Below are 17,276 nucleotides of genomic sequence, written 5' to 3'. Positions count from 1 at the left end.
CTTGCAAAATGTCTTTTAAGCACAGCCCTAAAACCTAGGTAAACATAGCTTCAAATTGCCCTCAGCTTTTATGTTTGACCAGGTCCACAGCTTTCTGTAAAATGCGAGGTTTGAACTGTGCCACAGCATTTAAAAAATCAGAGAATTCTCAGCCTTTAAATCAAAATTCTCAAAAACCAGAAACTGACTCTAACTAAAATAAGATTCATATTTTGACTTCAACATTAACCTATGATCAGCTTCTATTTCACAGTGAAATAAATACAGATTGGGGAAAGAATTTAAAAAGTGAATGCCAGACTCTGTACACCCAGTGGGTTACAGATGTATGAAAGTGGTGGCAGAGAGCCACTCCACTTCCTTCAAGATCCAAAAACATTTGGAAGGAAATCCCAGAAGGAAAGACGTCTGACAGACATGTTCTCTTTGGGGTTTCCTGACTCCTTGTTTGCCAAGCTTCCTAGACCCCATCGCTTGTTAATAAAGCTCACCAAAAAGACTTTATGAAATGCTGATTTCACAGAGTGAAACTTATATTGAAGGCATTTTTATGCAGTTGATGTTTCCTGCCATCTGCATTTCCCTACTTTATAAATCCAAGGAAATGTGACTTGGAAAGTTACAAGCATAAGGTGACATTTGATGCGCTTACTATCAGTGGGATATTCAGCCCAAACACTGAATCCAAAACCAGACCATAGCTTAGACATTGCAACAGAGAAGCTGTTTCACCCTAAGAGTATCATTATACCCCCTCAATGTTTCTACTACTTCTGTAAAATGGAGTCACGAGAAGATGTATATTGTACACTGTGTGAATTAACTCAATAAAAACACATTTTTGGAAAGTGAATGAAAAGCTAGATCTATTTCTCTGAACTCTACAACGATAGCTAAGAAAAAAAGTGGGGGGAATAAAAACGGTTCTCAAACTTCAAAATTAGCACCAGGATTTAAAAACATACATTATAGTCCAAGATGAAAATATATAACAGCTAAAACTACTAATTGTAGTTTACAAAATAATATCTTTGATAAATTAAGTACATATTTTTACAAATCAGAAAGTCAGTTAATTTGGCTAAAAGCACCTGAAGTTTATACTATGGATGTTTGTCATACTTACCATATATAAACGATTTAGTTTTTAAACATTTAAAGAGGATCTAAATATTTAGGTCTTCTGGATAACAGAAAGGTAAATAAAATATAGTTTCACTCCTTGAAAAGACTTCATCTAACATTGCAGATATTATATACTTAATAAAAAGGTATTTTAATCTATTCAACCATATTTGGTAGAGAAATTTGCTTTAATGTCGAAAACAAAAATGGGTCCACTAACTACTATGCAAGCACTGGTGCTAGGGGAATAGGTGAAGGACGTAAGAGAAACAAGTATGTGAAAAGTTTCGCCATTTGTAAAAACTGAGCATCCATCCAAAAAACTAAGAACTGATCTACCTTATGATCCAGCAATCTCTCTACTGGGTAATTACTCTAAAGACTTGAAAACCCATATTCGAGAAGATATTTGCAAACTGATGTTCATAGCAGCATTATTCACAGTGTCCAGGACATGGAAGCAACTGAAGTGTCCTACGATAGATGATTGGCTAAAGAAGCTGCGGTACATATATTTGATGGAATATTACTCAGCCATAAGAAGAGATGAAATACTGCCATTTGCGACAACATGGATGGACCTCGAGATAATCATGCCAGACAGAAAAAGTTGAAAATCATGTAATATGACTTTTATCTGGGATATAAACTTAAAAGCAACAAATGAATAGGACAGACAGAGACTCGTGGACATGGACTATAGACTAGTGGTTACCAGCGGGTAGGAGGTTGGAGAGGAGCGGGGAGGTAGATGGGATAAAGGGGATCAAATACATGGTAACTGAAGGAAACTGGACTTTGGGTGATAACACACAATAGAATATTAAATTATTATGTATACCTGAAAATTATATAATTGTATTAACCAATGTTACCTCAATAAACTTAATTTTTTTAAAAAAGTAAGCATCCATCTTTAAATCAAATAGGTAAAAAGGTCAATTTTTAAGATTAGAGGCATTTAAATTGTTTTTTCCCTATAAGAGACAAATACTTAGCTATATGACAGAGACTGAGATAGGTATATATAAAGGTAGATACAGATATAGATTGATATGTATATATTGATACCCACAGATTTTTAAACAAAATAATCCCCCATGTTTTCACAATATTAATTCTGACCAGGAATGCCTTTTATCTATCCAAATCTCACTTGACCTCAAATCTACCTCCAACACAAAGACTATTATCATTATTACTAACTCCTGAACTAGAACTTTACAAACTTGTGTTTTTAATAAAATTGCAAGAAAAGATTGTGGGCGGGGGGGGGGAAGCGATGCAAATAGAAAGCAGAATGAAGAAACGACTTTTCAGAGGAATACAGCAATGAAGAATGAAAATGTGGCCTAGACAGTGCCCTTGGAACTGTCATAATACTTTGCCCCTCTTTCTCCCACCATGGTGTTTACTACCTTGCAAGTATCAAGACAGCCAGAGCACAGCTCTTCCTCTCTCTAGAAATATCAGCTCCTTCTATCAAAAAAGTGTTTGGAACTCACAGCTCTAGTCCCTGCATCACTTCCTAGAAACAATAGCTTTTGTTTACATTTCATATTTTTCAGAGAGCTTTTCCATTTTTGTTATTACTTGGCTTTCATATAAATTATATGAAAAAAAAGTTTAAGACTATAAACTTCTATGAACTAGAGTAATGTTTTAAATTATCTTCATATAAAATTCTCTTTACATAAAGTCTGATTTTAGAATGAATGTTTTGGGAACTAGATCTGCCAAAATTATTTTCTGTAAGAAAACATTAAAAATGGTTCATCAAGATGGTTCGTTCCAGGAGAAGAAATTTAAAAACACCTGAGAGTTCATTTAGGCATGAATTCTCATCACTCAGAAAAGGAAGACTGTCCAAAAGGGAAGACGGTAAACTTCTGGTAATTTAAAGATGTCTTGCCTATTGAATGATTATGATTAGGCTTTACTCTGTTGAAAAATATGCAAATATTCAGAAATATTCTGGATGGTCTCATTAAAGTATCTCCATGTCATTGACCCTCAAGGCTCACAAAATCAACTATTTATAGGTTCAGAAAGATAACCTGGATGTCCGAGGCAGCTAGGTATATGAATAAAGAGTGCAGCTAGGTATATGAATAAAGAGTTTAAGGCATTCACATGTACTTAGTTTTTAAGTATAGTTTCGATCAAGCAAAATATTTCCAGAGGTTACATTAGGCTCACCTGTATATAGCCAATTTGCATCTCCTACTTTAACAACAGAGACCAGCAAGAAGAAACTGGGATTCTATATGTTGCCTTTAGTATTAGGGCTACAAGCAGACTTAGCTATCACTTTCACATCAGAATTTCTGTTAAAATGATATTATCCAAATATATGATTTTGCTTTATCTCTTTTAAATACCATCTGTTACATGAGAGTGACCTATAAAGTTGTGGGTCTACACAGTCTAACCCCTTGATTGATCAGGAAAAATAAAACAAAACAAAAATAAAAGCTAAACTTGGAAAAGAATAGACGAGGAGAGAATAAAGGGTCAGGGAAAGTTACAGCATAGAGTGAATAAGCATAAAGAAAGCCAAAAGACTTGGAGGCGTTCAGAGCTAATGAAAAAAACAAGAACACAGGGTCGGGGGAGGGAAGGATGTGAAAGCCAGCTGGAGTAAGAGAAAGCAAGGAATACAAGAGCCAACAGAAATCCAAGGACAGAAAGTATTGGAGATTGAAGGGAACAGGAAATTTATTGGAAACCTAGTTGTTTTTCCTTTTGTATCCAATGCAATTCTATTCCAGGCAGAACTCTAGTCTCAACCTCAAAGAGGACAGAAGGGAAGCTGAAACTCATAAGAGTCTTTCATGGGCAAGAGCCAGGAGTTCTGGAAAGATAGTTTAGAGGAAATGTGATAGGACAGCAGCCCCTCTGACAGCAGATAGAGAGATAGAAGGGTGGCAGCATCACCCAGCACAGTGTTTTTTAAAATTAGGTGAAGAAAAAACAATGATAGTTGGGCTTCGACTCATAGCTACTGAATCAGAATGTCCAGCACATTTAATAAACACCTCAAGTGATTCCTATTACTAGGAAAGTTTAGGAAGCACTGGTGTAGTGGTGAAACTAGCTCTGGAATTGCCTGAACTCAATTCCTAGCTCTGCTATTCATTAGTTGTTGTCCATGAATAAGTTATTTAACCTTTCTGCATCTCAATTACTAAATCTATGAAATGGATTGCTGTGAAGATTAAATGAGTTATTGCATTTAAGCGGTTAGGCAGTGCCCAGTACAAACTGAACACTCAACAGTGGTGGCTGTATAAAAGTTCTTTGAACAAAGAACACATACAAAATAACATTTTAACTGATTAAAAATAAAATATGAGGAAAATACAAAAAGGCTGCATTTTATAAAATACCAAGGAGCATACTTTCTAATGGCACAGAGACCTAGCCACAACCTTCATTGTTTTTGCCCCTTGTCTCAGTATTCATGAGCCAGGCATTTCTCTTTGGAAATTAACATGTGAACGGCCTTAACAAAAAGTTCTTCCCCCACGCCCCTCCCTCAAAGCATATATGAGTCAATTCGAATTAAAAAACTAAAGTCTGATCAAATCAAGATCTAAAGTCACCATGCTGTTGGAATGCAATAAATCCAGGACTTGGCTGATGCTAAGACCCACATCCATCACAAGCTGTTGAGGATCATTCAGCTGGTAACCTATATTATTTCATAGTTCTGTTCTCTTTAATCATTTCTCAATATATTAGTCCCAACAATCATCTACTTCTGTAGAACCCCACATAGTTCTCTGCCTTTTCTGTTATGCCAAAACTCAAGTCTCCTTTATTTTTCCAGCTGTAAACTCAGTTTTATATTAATAAGCTGCACCACTTCTCAATCTCTTTACTGAACATTCCATCATCTTCTGGACTTAAATGAAACCTTGATCACCCTTGTGAAAAGTGCCTGACCTGTGACCCTCTCATGTAGAGACTGTTTAGTCTCCTATACCTTGTTTAGTGAGTAGAAGTATGGATGGCATATTTAGTTTCCATTACTTCTTGAAGAGTGTTACTCTTTTAGACTTGTATAAAAACTCCTGCTCCTTTGAGATTTATGTAATTTGGCCACATTGTCCTTTATTCCTGCTGGAGGACACATATTCCTTATATACCAAGGCCATTAGAACTTAGTTCACTATCATTTCCTTTACCTCAAATTTTGTCACTATTCTATGGAGTATTCAATCCATCCAATATTTGATTTCCAGTAAAATTCACTGGAATTTTACTCCATTCCAGCCATCAATTTACATGGTGATACAAAGGGCTTATTATTACTTGTGACTGCTCACTTATTAAATTGCTGACCATAAATACCTATATTTTCAACTTTCTAAGTCTGTTGTGTCCATAACTAAAATTTTTGGTTTCAACAGTACTATACAAGTCTTTGGAACTCTCTACTTTCACTTTATCTGTCAGATATCATATATCAACAAAGAAGATCTTGAGTATGGCAATGTACCTGGAACATGCTATTTGAGAAACCATGATGTAATAATTATGAAACAGACTTTCTCAAGATGAATGAGTGCATTCTGTGAAATACATCTTTTGCTTTATATATCATTGATTGAGATATAAAATAAGAATATCAAAAAGTATAAACAGCCTCAAAGTTAATATAAAATGGTGAGGCTGATAAATATGGCAGAAAATAGGATAAATATATCAACAGTCACATCACACTTAAGTTAAATTCACCTAATTAGGAATTGAGACAATTAGATAAGTAGTTTAACAGAGATACATTGAAAGCAAAATAATAAAGAACATGTATTGTCTTAAGGCACTCACTTTTTAAAAGATAAAATTACATGAGATAAATACTCGAAGAAAATTAAAATACTAATTCAGAACTCAGTAAAATATTTTTTTTTCAAAAAATAAAAATCAGTTGTTACGTCACAAATATGTACACAGATATAAACATATGCATATAGACAAGAGGATCAACAAACCTACAAGATGCTTTTTGAATAAATTTGATACAATATGTAGATTTCTAAAAAAGTTTATTGAGTGAATGAGAATGATTAAGAATGAATGTGCTGGGAATGAAATAGGGCAAAGCAAAAGATAAAATTACAAAAAAGTCAAGAAAGTATGTTTACCAACTTTACACCATAAAATGGAAAGATTTGCAGTAAACGTATAAAGCTAAATATTATTTAAAAACCTATATTCATTAATTTATTCAACAAATTTTATTAAACTATGTTACACATAAAGAAGTAAATCGCATATTGGTCCTCTACAGCCAGATATTGAAGTTGGGCATAATATTACTTTTTAGATTAGATTAAAACTATCTTCTCTTTTATAATATTTATTTATTGTGAAAACCATCTGAATAGTCTGTTTTTCCATAAAATATTATTTTTTATGAAGCAGCCAATTTTTTAATTTCTTTTTTGAACTTTAAATTGTTACTCTATAAAACTTCCAGCTATAAGATAAATAGGTTTTAGGAATCTAACGCATAATGATTATAGTTAATAATACTGTATCACCTACTTAAAATCAGCTAAGAGAGTAGATCTTATGTTCTGGTCACAAAAAAAAAATTGTAATTATGTGATGTGACAGGTGTTAGCTAACACTTTGGTGGTAATCATTTTGAAAAAATATAAGTGTATCAAACTGCACACCTTAAACTTACACAATGTTATATGTCAATTATATCTCAACAAAACTGTGAAAATAAAAAATAATACTCTAAATAGTTTTCATCTTACCTTGACAGTAACCACTATAATTTTTTTTGTAATATGGTAAATATACATTTTACAATTCAGATTATATTGCATAATTCACATTTTCTACATTGTCCTTGTTATTATGTTAATCTTTCAACTAGCTTATTCAGAACAAATTTCTTACTGAGAACAATCAGAAATTCTGGGCAAAATATTAATGAAAAACAGTTGTTTGATAGCCTACAGTTGCCAAGGTAGTGAGTACTTCAGTGGCCAATATATCATACAGAAGAGAAACATAAAACAGTGATACCAACACTCAGCATGCCTTTCCTCTTGAGACATTTGCCAATTCTATATTAGCAGCTGGGAAGATCATCAGAGCTTCCAGGAACCTCAGAGGCTAAGGAAGAAATATTTTGAATTCAGTTCCCAATAAAGGAGAGATACCCTGGTAAATACCCTAGGCCTTTAAGTTAGAATCCCTGAAGAGCTACAAAATGAAAGTAGGGGTAAAGAGAAAAAGGCAAGCCCTCGGAAATGAAGTAGGGCCAGTTCCAAATCAGCTAAGTATCTAATTGGCTTAAGGTAAGCTATCCTTAAACTTCCTGCCTACTAGAAGTAAAAGATAATCCTTGCTGTACCTCACACCTGTCAGAAAGGCAATTATCAAAAAAGAAAAGAAATAACAAGTGTTGGTGAGGATGTGGAGAAAAGAGAACATTTGTGTACTATGGTAATGTAAATTAGTGCATCTTCTATGAAAACAGTATAGAGGATCCTCAAAAAATTAAAAATAAAACTACCACTGGGCTCAACAATTCCACTTCTAGGTATTTATCCAAAGGAAATAACTACCTTGAAACTGCAGCATTATTTACAAGCTAAGACATGAAAACCACCTAAGTGTCCATCAACAAGTGAATGGCTAAAGAAAGTATAGTATATACAAACATGAGATACTATTCGGCCATAATAAAAGAAGGAATTCTTGTCATCTGTGACAAGATGGATGGAACTTGAGTGCATTATGTTAACAGAATAAGTCAAACAAAGAAAGACAAATACTGTATATCATACTTATGTGTGAAATCTAAAACAAACTCCTGGATACAAGTAACAGAAGGTAATTGCCAAAGACAGGGAGTGAGGAGTAAGTGATATGGGAAGAAAAAAATGATAATCCTTTCTGAAGAAGGATAATATCACTCAGATCCTCAAATTATGTCTATATATTTTTTCACATCAGGTATAAACATAAACTCAAAACTGAGTAGGCATTCCAGGAGGAAAGATATATGAAAAAGATCCACAGGATTCTAAATATTAAAGTTATCAGACATGGAACTTAAAATAACTGATAAACATTCAAGTATTTATGATAAGATGGAGAACTGTGGCAGAGAACTAAAAACTGGTTTTAAAAATCACACAAATGTGTTAACGCAAAAATATAACTAAAATTAATAACTCAATAAATTAGAATTACAGCCAATTAGAGAAAGCTTAAGGAGGAATTAGTGAAATGGAATACAGGTGAGAAAAATATTCAGATTGAACATGGAGAGAAAAGATGAAAAATACAAAAAATGAGTTTAAGAAGTATCTTGGAAACAGGGAAAGTTCTGAGATTCTTCAAACTACAGGCCCAAGTGGAGGATTAAAAAAGAAATAGAAGCAATACTGAAAGAGAAATGGTTGAAAAGTTTCCAAAACATTTGAAAGCCAACAATCATCAAGCCATAAGTCCAAGAAGTGCTATGAACCATTAGCAGATACAAAGAAAAATAAATCTAGATACATCATTGTCATACTGTTGGAAATTAAAAACAATGAAAAGAGAACTAAAGATACAGTATCATCAAAGAACCAAAAATAAGACTTACAGCTGATTTCACTGTGTCTGGCATTCATTGCATCTGCTGAGAAATCTGCATTTTTTTACTGTTATCATTCTTTATATGTAATGTATATTTATAGTCAATATTCAACTTATATTTATGCACATTATATATGTGTATAATGTATGTATATGAGTCAAAATAAATGTAATTTCAAAGAAAAACTGAAACAATGCCATCAGCAAATTTTTACTAAAGAAAATATTAAACAAATACTTCTGTTTAAAGAAAAATAATTTCAGGTGGAAAGGTCAAAATGAAGAAGTGAAGAGCAAAGGAAAGAAAAATATGCCCATAAATATAAATGTGTATATATGAAAGAAGCATACCATATAATTAATATATACAACAACAATATGAAAAGCAAAAGGCAGTAAATAGATTTAATCAAATGCATTTTTAATAGCTGCAAAAGTGCTAATTTATATATTTTAATGAGTTCAGGTTGTGTGTTAACATAGCAACTAAGAATACAGTAAAAACAATATATAATTAACAAGCTAATGCAGGAGAAAAATAAATAATAAAAATACATAATTTCAAAAAAAAAGCCATAAAAGGAGAAAAAAAAAGTGAGAAAAGGAACCAAGAACATCTGAGACAAACAGAAAATAAATAGTGGAATGGTGCTTTGGCTCATTTCTGAAAATTCTCCCCAGTCATTCTAAGGTATTTAGTAAATGTAGTAACAGCCGTATAGTTGCAAACTTAAAAGTATATAGTCGCATTATTCTCTAATTAAATTTAAGCAGAAACATAATACATTTAGGTTAATTCCAGAGACTCTAACACCAAGGACTCTACTTTGAATTATAATTTTTGCTGACAGCGAATGTAACTTAAAGAATCAGGATATAATGTAAAATAACTATAAATCTAATCTGACAATCTACAATTTTGCTTTTCTAAATCTAATATATTTAAAACACTGTGTTAGAATTTAGATCCTTGGGAATTTTATCATTGCAATGGGGTCTTGATATATGATGAAATTTAGCTACTGCTTAAGCAACACTTGGAAATCAAAAAATGACTGCTCTATCAGGAAAGTTAAATATAATCAAAACTTTAAAATATACTAATTAAGCCAGCTCACTATACTCATTTTAATAAGGACAAACAGAGAAAATAAAACAGGCACTGAGAGATAGCTTGAACTACAGAATAATTAATTTTAATCTCTCAGTCTATTAAGGTTATCTTTTGCAAAACCAGTATCGTTAGCAAAAAAACTAGAGACTCAAAGAATTTAATTAGTAGAGCTGTTGTAGTCTAAACCTTTCATGCACACTGACACATGTTTTTACAGGGTAATAAACCCCAAATGTGTGCATTTGTATTTATACATACACACTCCCAATATTTAATTTTATCCTATCATTTATCAGGGATACCTTATTATCTCTAATGTGTAAACTGAAAATTTAACATGCAGCCAGTTATTCCCTGCACACAATCACAGAATAAATTGATAACAGAAAAAGGTCTAGGTTTCCAATCTTCTACTGTCCAGTACAGGCTTCTTTCATAATACAGTCTGTCCCAACTTCAACTGAAATATTTCAAATCACAGGGATTCCGTTCAGGATATTCTCTGCCAGATTTAATGCTAAACAATTGGTTAAGTACCATGCTGCATTTTCACAACCTCCAGAATCCATTTTCAACTGTTCTACACATCAAAGCATGAATAGATTTTATACGATGAACAGTAAGACACAAACAATAATAATATCCATCACCAAGACCAAACTCTATCAACATCATGTATTCATCCTCATCACTATAGCATTCACTTAATAAATATTTATCGTTGTACTATAATACACCAATCATTGGTTTGAACCCTGAGGAGAGCTCAGAAGAATTTCATGATCCCCATAAGCATGAGATACTTAAGGCCTAGAATGGTAAACATTCATTCATTTGTTCATTCAACAAGTATTTACTGCAAGATCCAAAGTTAACTAGACATTGTTAGATGCTGAGAATACTGTGGTGGATTTTTTTTTTCTTATATGATACTTGGAGTCTAGTAGGGAATTAAACAGCATCACAAAAATAAATATATAATTTATATTACATATAATGATTAGTATACTGTGCAATATATAACAAGGCTGCTTGCCTTGAGAGTCTGAAAAAGAACATTTGAGTTGAGATCTGAAGAGTGACTAGAAGTTAGCTGAAAGAAGTTAGAAGAGGGGAAAACAAGCAAGGACTGTGTTTTCAGAGGAAACATTATTAGAGAACTCTTATTCTTGCCACTGTGGCAAGAATAAGAGAATAACTTAGATGGTATTGCAGAGGGAGGCAATGAAAAGACGAAATGAAGCTTCAGAAAATACGTTAAAAGTGTTGATGTTCATTCCTAAAAGCAATGAGAATTCATAGAAGGTTGTGAAACAAGGGAAGGGCATGATTCTACTTAAAATTAAGAACATCTCCCAACTAGCTTTATAGACGGGTTGAAGAAGGATTGCAATTGTTTACGAGTCCATATGAAAGATAATGCCATTTTAAAATTGGTAGAAGCAGTAAAGTTGAAAAAAATAGATGGATTTGAGAGAAATTCAAGGGTAAAATACAGGACTCAGTCATACTTTAGATGTGGGGATATGAAAATAAAGAGCTCTTAGTTTATGGCTTGTAGGACTGAACGAATTGTGAAGATGTTCCCTGTGATAGGAAATATTGGAGAAGGTATGGGGTTACCAGGGGGAGAACGTGAATCTAATTTTGGAAATGTTGAGTTTGAATTGCTTTTGAGATATCCAAGTGACAATGTCAAGTGAGTAGTTGAACATCTAGACTGGAGCTTAAGACAGAAATGAGAATATAAATCTGGGAAACTAATAGGTAAGCAGTAACCAAAACTGTGAGTGTGGATAATAAGACATGAGGCACCTGAACATTTAGACAGATATAGCCCACTGAGTCATTCTGGTTCCAGACTGAGGAACCAGAGAAGCAGGACTTAAAGCGCTAAGGGTGTTATTAAGCAGAAGCCAAGAAAGGAGGTAAATTTCCAAGAGTCAAGTGTCAGGTGTCAATGCTGCTGTGAGTTCAAAAAGGACAACACATAAAAAATTACAATTCAACAAGATTGAGTAGAAAACAGAATTATATATAAAATGCCATGAGAGCACGAAAATGGGCATTAACTCTGGAGGGTCAAAAGTGATACATAAGCTGTGTTAGATGAATGAATAGGTGTTTTTTCCCAGGCAAATAGCTGGGGGATAAAAAGGCAAAATTTTGAAAAGGTATAGCTATTTCTCAAAAAGGAACAAAAAGTCTTTATTAGTCTGATGGATGTCAAAAATCTTATTCCTCCCATTTCTTGATAAGTCATCCTAGTCATTTTCAATTACCCTTCTTCGACATTTTAACAGGGCAAAGCAGACATCCTCACATAGCAGTCTAACTTCAATCACTGCCTTCGAATGCCACAAAATCAGAACATGGCAGGGGAGAGAGAAATCCAATGTGAACCCAGCAACAAGAGTCGCATAAAGTCTCAGACTTAGGAAATAAAAATTAAGGACTCCTAATTATATAACAGACTAAATATGAAAGTTAAGAGAAAATTTATAATAGAAACATCAAATTAGAATGTAGGAAAATTAATTAGAAAGACCTGTGAACAAACAAGGAAAATTTTCCCTTTAGCATTGTCAGCAAGAGGCTTTGAGTCAGATGACCAAAGACCATATTTTAAATAAATAAGGTGCAAAGTGTCTTTTAAAGAATCCACAAATGTTAAATGCCAATTTGTAGAAGATTCCAGTTTCACATATTGATACAATGAACCCAGAATATACAAAATGTAAAACTACAGGGAAATGGATAATCAACATTAGAATAGCTGATTTAAAGCCACGCAGTAAAACTGTGCTTACCCACAATACCAATTATATTGTTCACAAGATAAAGCAGGAATAAACATTTTTTGCATCCCACAAAATTAAAAAATAGGTGTCCTCAAAGGGTCCCTCCCTTTTGCCATGTCTTAATATGCATGTAATTATCACTGTTATTACTCCGTGAAAGTCTAAATTTAAAGGTAAAAGTAAATTTCTTTATATATATTTTCTTCATTTATCATTTTTGGTTGAGAATGAATTAAATCACAAGTATGTGGATACTATGACGTTGCCATTGTCTAATTAAGGGGCTTTCAGGAATCACATGGGATTAAATATTGGTCTGAAATCACTATTATTTACATTGTTTTCGAGTTTATTCAAGTGTGTTGAAGCATAAATACATTAGGGATAATTAATGGCACGATGAATAATTTCATCCTACCTTGTTTTCCCAACTTTCTATATTGGCTTCGTTCCTTTTTCTACCTCACATTCTGACAAATTTGTCGTCTTTGTTACACAGTACAAGGGAACTGAAAATAAGGGTACTATCCCTGGCGGAGTGCCCACAGCTACAAATGATATTATATAATGCATCCCTTTGAAGGGAAAAAAGAGTGAAGGAACGGTTTCCCTTAGGGACCTGAAAAAGGCCACAGATAGGGATTTTGCTGTGTCTGCTCTGTAGGGCGGGTCCATACGGTTACAGTAGAGAGATGATGGGTGAGGCCTAACACCACAGACTGGTGCAGGATGGGCCCTGGAGTGCGAGGTGACATTACAGGGGGAGAGGCCGGCTGGCAATGTGCAAGAGGGTGGGCACAGCCTGGGCCGCGAGGTAGTACCTGCGCGGGGTCGAGCTCCCCTGCCACTGAATCCGCGATCCAGAGATGCTCCCAGAGAAGCTGCTGGTTGCTGAGGCAATGCTTCACCGCGGATGGCATATTCCCCATGGCGGGGCCGGCGCTGTGCTCGGCGATAGGCGGGCGCCAAAAGAAGAAGGATGCGGGTCAGGTACCGCGCAGCGAAATTGCGCCAGCCCGGGAGCGCGCCCCTCTCGTGCGCGGGCAGCGGGCCCTGCTATGCTACGCGCACTGCGGCGGCGCCAAAAAGGCGGAGAGCGGGACGTGGCTGCGCCTGGAGCACGGGGTCCTGGGGCTACCTGTGGCAGATGCCGGCAACATCGGGAACCCGGAAAACAGATAAAGGAACTGAGTCAACGGATATTCAGGTGTGGCGCATTTACCACGCAATATCGAGCAAGCAGGACTGACTGCAGCTGCACACCACCCACTTAACCGATTTCTCACCTAATTCAGATCACATGTGTTTTGTGTTGGTGAGTTTGCTTATTCCCACCTACAAACTGTTGCGTTCAGTGTAGATTTGTCCAGCATTGAACTCATTTGAGTGTATGTTTGATGACAAGAAGCTCGACTTTACATATTTTGGGGCAGCTTGCAATGTTAAAACACATATATACAAGTCTAATGAAGAAGATAATATAGAAGGGACAAAATTAGGGAAGCTGTCAGAGATAATTTGATAAGTCAGTAAACAGTAAGTTGATACAAGTTAAGCACTGAAATAGAATTGAGTTGCTTAAGAGATGCATGGCACAAGTTGCCAAAGCCCTATAGGCTAAATTCATTCGAACTGAAAATTCTAAAAGAATTCTTAGGACGTTAGAATAAGTCATCTTTGTGGGAAGGAGACTGAGAAGATGGTCCTGGAACTGACCATCTTCCTGTCTCCCCCTCTTTCACAAGCACATTTACATCACATCGACCCACTCTAAAACTCTTCAGGGTTCAGCAGCCTGCAACTGAATAGGCATAGCCATCAAGAATAGTCTTGTGCAGCCAAGTGTGCATGGCTAAGGATACCACTCAGCTCTACTGGTTCCTGCAGCAAATAAAAAAAGGGAACTGACTGATGCCCACAGTTGCACAGACATATGAAAGGCTCTGAAGATCACCTTGTGAAACATAGTATAAACAGACTTAAATGGAATTTAACATCCAGAATAAACAAACCATCATTACTACTTGTGAAGGTAGTAAGACGACCATTAGTAATAGAAATCACGGGCTTAGGACAAAAAAAGGCAAAGAATGGAAGAGATATCATGTGGCTCCTTTAGAGTAACAGCGCTGAAAAGGGCAGGGAAGATGAGGGGAATCTTAGACCTCTCACAGCTTTGACCAATCAATGGTAGTTAACTTGGAGAACATGCTCTGAGCAGCCAAAGCAAACTCAAGCAATTATTAGACTCCTTTAAAACTCTCTAAAGCACTAAAAATTCTAATTGTTACTTATCTGAATATGACTATTTTATAAGAATATATTCATAGAGCTAAATCTCTTATATATTGTTTTCAGCAGAGCTCAACTGTTATTTTCCCACCACAGTTGAAATGGGCATACAGTTTTCATCAATACCTACTACCATTTTTTCTCTCCCTGTTGTAATTCTATAACAGGGAACATGGCTTTTTGAAAGAATTTAAAAGAAACCAATTTGAACAGCAAGAACTTAGTAAGGTAACCATAATGGAGTCAGTCGTTCAAAACTGGAAAAAAAATTGACAGTTAATGTTGAAGCCTAAACTTTGAAGAATATGATCTTTAAGGTAAACCAAATATGTATGATCCTCTGCAACTAAGAAAAAGAACACCTAGAAATAAATTTCACTGCTAAATAGTTTTCTAAATAAAAAAGTTTTTCAGAAAATTTCATATCCCAATTAATTTACCATAGTAATATAACTTTTAAAATATTCTTATAAATATGAAAATATTTCTTGATGCAGTTTATTTTAATGTGTCATATGGAAAATGCTATAATCTAAAAATTTGAAATATAATTCCTGTAGATAGCAAAACCATTAGCAATAATAAATACAAAATATCTCAAGAATATTTAACCTTAGGAATAAAAGGGAGTAAAAATCACTGTGCTTTTGCTGGAAAGTACAGTACTACGTGAAATTGCAAATCTAAAAAGCTCCAGGTTTGGTAAGTAATGTGCTCTCTCTCCCCATATGATAGATTAGGAAACTTGGGCTCCATCTGAACAGAAAAGGAATCACTAGTTAAAAATCATATGTTAGTGGCATATTCTGATCTACACTCCATATTATTCTCACTGCCTCATAGAACTAAGACATTTGCATTTCATTGCATTTCAATTGTTCAGTCAGAGGAAGATAAAAATTGATTGCAAATTAAGAAACTAAATTCCCTGTTTTCTCTGGTGACTTTAAGTCACTTTTAAGTTAGATGCAAAACATTCAATTCTACCTATCTCTCTTGAATTGTTCTTGACTTCCATCTCCTTAACTTCTCACTCCAAATCCAATCTGTCAATAGGAGATGTTAGTTACGCATATTGGACCCATACATGGTCTCTCTCTGTTCTTCTATTGACTTCTCTCTGCTGTACTTCTCTTTGAAATGCAACCCATAGTACAGTAGAGGAGAGCCTAAGTGCTGGTTTTAGATTACCTGCAGTGGGAACATGACCTCACCAGTTACTGAGTGACCTTTGGCAAATTCTTTGGCTTTATCTATAAGAGGGTGATGATAAAAGTTCTCACCTGACAGAGCTGTTACAAAGATTAAATGAGTTAGAATACATAAAGTGCTCAACACATGGTCTCTGGCTTATAGTAGGAACTCAATAAATGCTAGCTATTATTACTACAGTAGCCTAGTTTTCTGTTTCAGTTTGCATTCACAAATCTACACCGTACAGCCTGAGCAATTTTCGAAAATACATATATCACCAATACTTCTAAGCTTAAAATTCTTTGAGATTTCTCACAACCTTTGCAAAGAAGAGAGGCAAGTCTCATATCAGCTTAGTCCTCTGTATTTACTAGAATTCTAACTCTAATTTTTTCTATGATTATTGCATTTGCACATATTTTTAAATATATTCTGGAGTTCCTATCTCTTCTAGGAAAGTAAAGGTAGAAGCCAAGAGATGCTGAACTGGACTAAAAACATTAAATTTAACTCAGAGAGCCTGAGAATTTTACAATATAGTTCTGATATCTTGAGAAATCCACAAGAAAGAAAACTAAACTGAAGCCACATACTCTCTATACCCACTCCCATTCTTCTCTCTCTCAGTATAAAATGACAACAATAAATTACAGAACTGTGCTTTGCTTATATCCTAAACAAAGACTGTCAAGAACAGAATGGGAGGGGTTCATATTCCAGAGACCAGTCAACTCAAAACTAGGTAGACTGTCCATATCAGTCCTCTCAAGTGCCAAGTCCTTTGGGGAGAAGAGTACAGGTAAAACAGGCTATCTTGTGAGTCCCTTTGTCCCCAAAGATGACTACTTAAGGGTCTGTATGATGGCAGGATGGATAAAATCAGAAGCAAATGTAAAAATCAAAACTATAATAGTAATAAGTGCCAAAATGGCATGTTGCCCGGGTACCTACTGGGCAGGGATCAAAGACACATGTGCTGAGTCTCAAACAATGATGTCATAGAACTTTGGCAAGTATCACAAAAGTAATATGCTCCAGCCTTAAACAATAAAAAAGTAAAAAACGAAAACAACTTGGTTACAATACCGGATGATATCTAAGGGGAAGCAAAGCTTTCATCATCTCAGTTTTAT

General features: G+C 34.8%; 1 protein-coding gene across 3 annotated transcripts in view; it reads right to left on the bottom strand.

Moving 5' to 3' along the window:
- Positions 1-13,702, bottom strand: part of HMGCLL1 (3-hydroxy-3-methylglutaryl-CoA lyase like 1) — a 159,019-nt gene extending 145,317 nt beyond the window's left edge. For 2 of the 3 annotated variants that reach the window (XM_039853118.1, XM_039853117.1), the window contains exon 1: positions 13,479-13,702. In XM_039853118.1, coding sequence (XP_039709052.1) covers positions 13,479-13,586 — 108 coding nt within the window. In that variant the 5' untranslated portion in view covers positions 13,587-13,702. The remainder of the gene's footprint in view (positions 1-13,478) is intronic. The other variant, XM_039853119.1, reaches the window with a different exon arrangement.
- Between the last annotated feature and the right edge of the window lie 3,574 nt (positions 13,703-17,276).

Source organism: Pteropus medius, unplaced genomic scaffold (genome assembly GCF_902729225.1).
Source record: "Pteropus medius unplaced genomic scaffold, Ma_sr-lr_union100, whole genome shotgun sequence".
In the NCBI taxonomy this organism is placed as follows: domain Eukaryota; kingdom Metazoa; phylum Chordata; class Mammalia; order Chiroptera; family Pteropodidae; genus Pteropus; species Pteropus medius.
The sequence above is the reverse complement of the archived record's forward strand: the minus strand, read 5'-3'. Positions and strand labels throughout refer to the sequence as shown.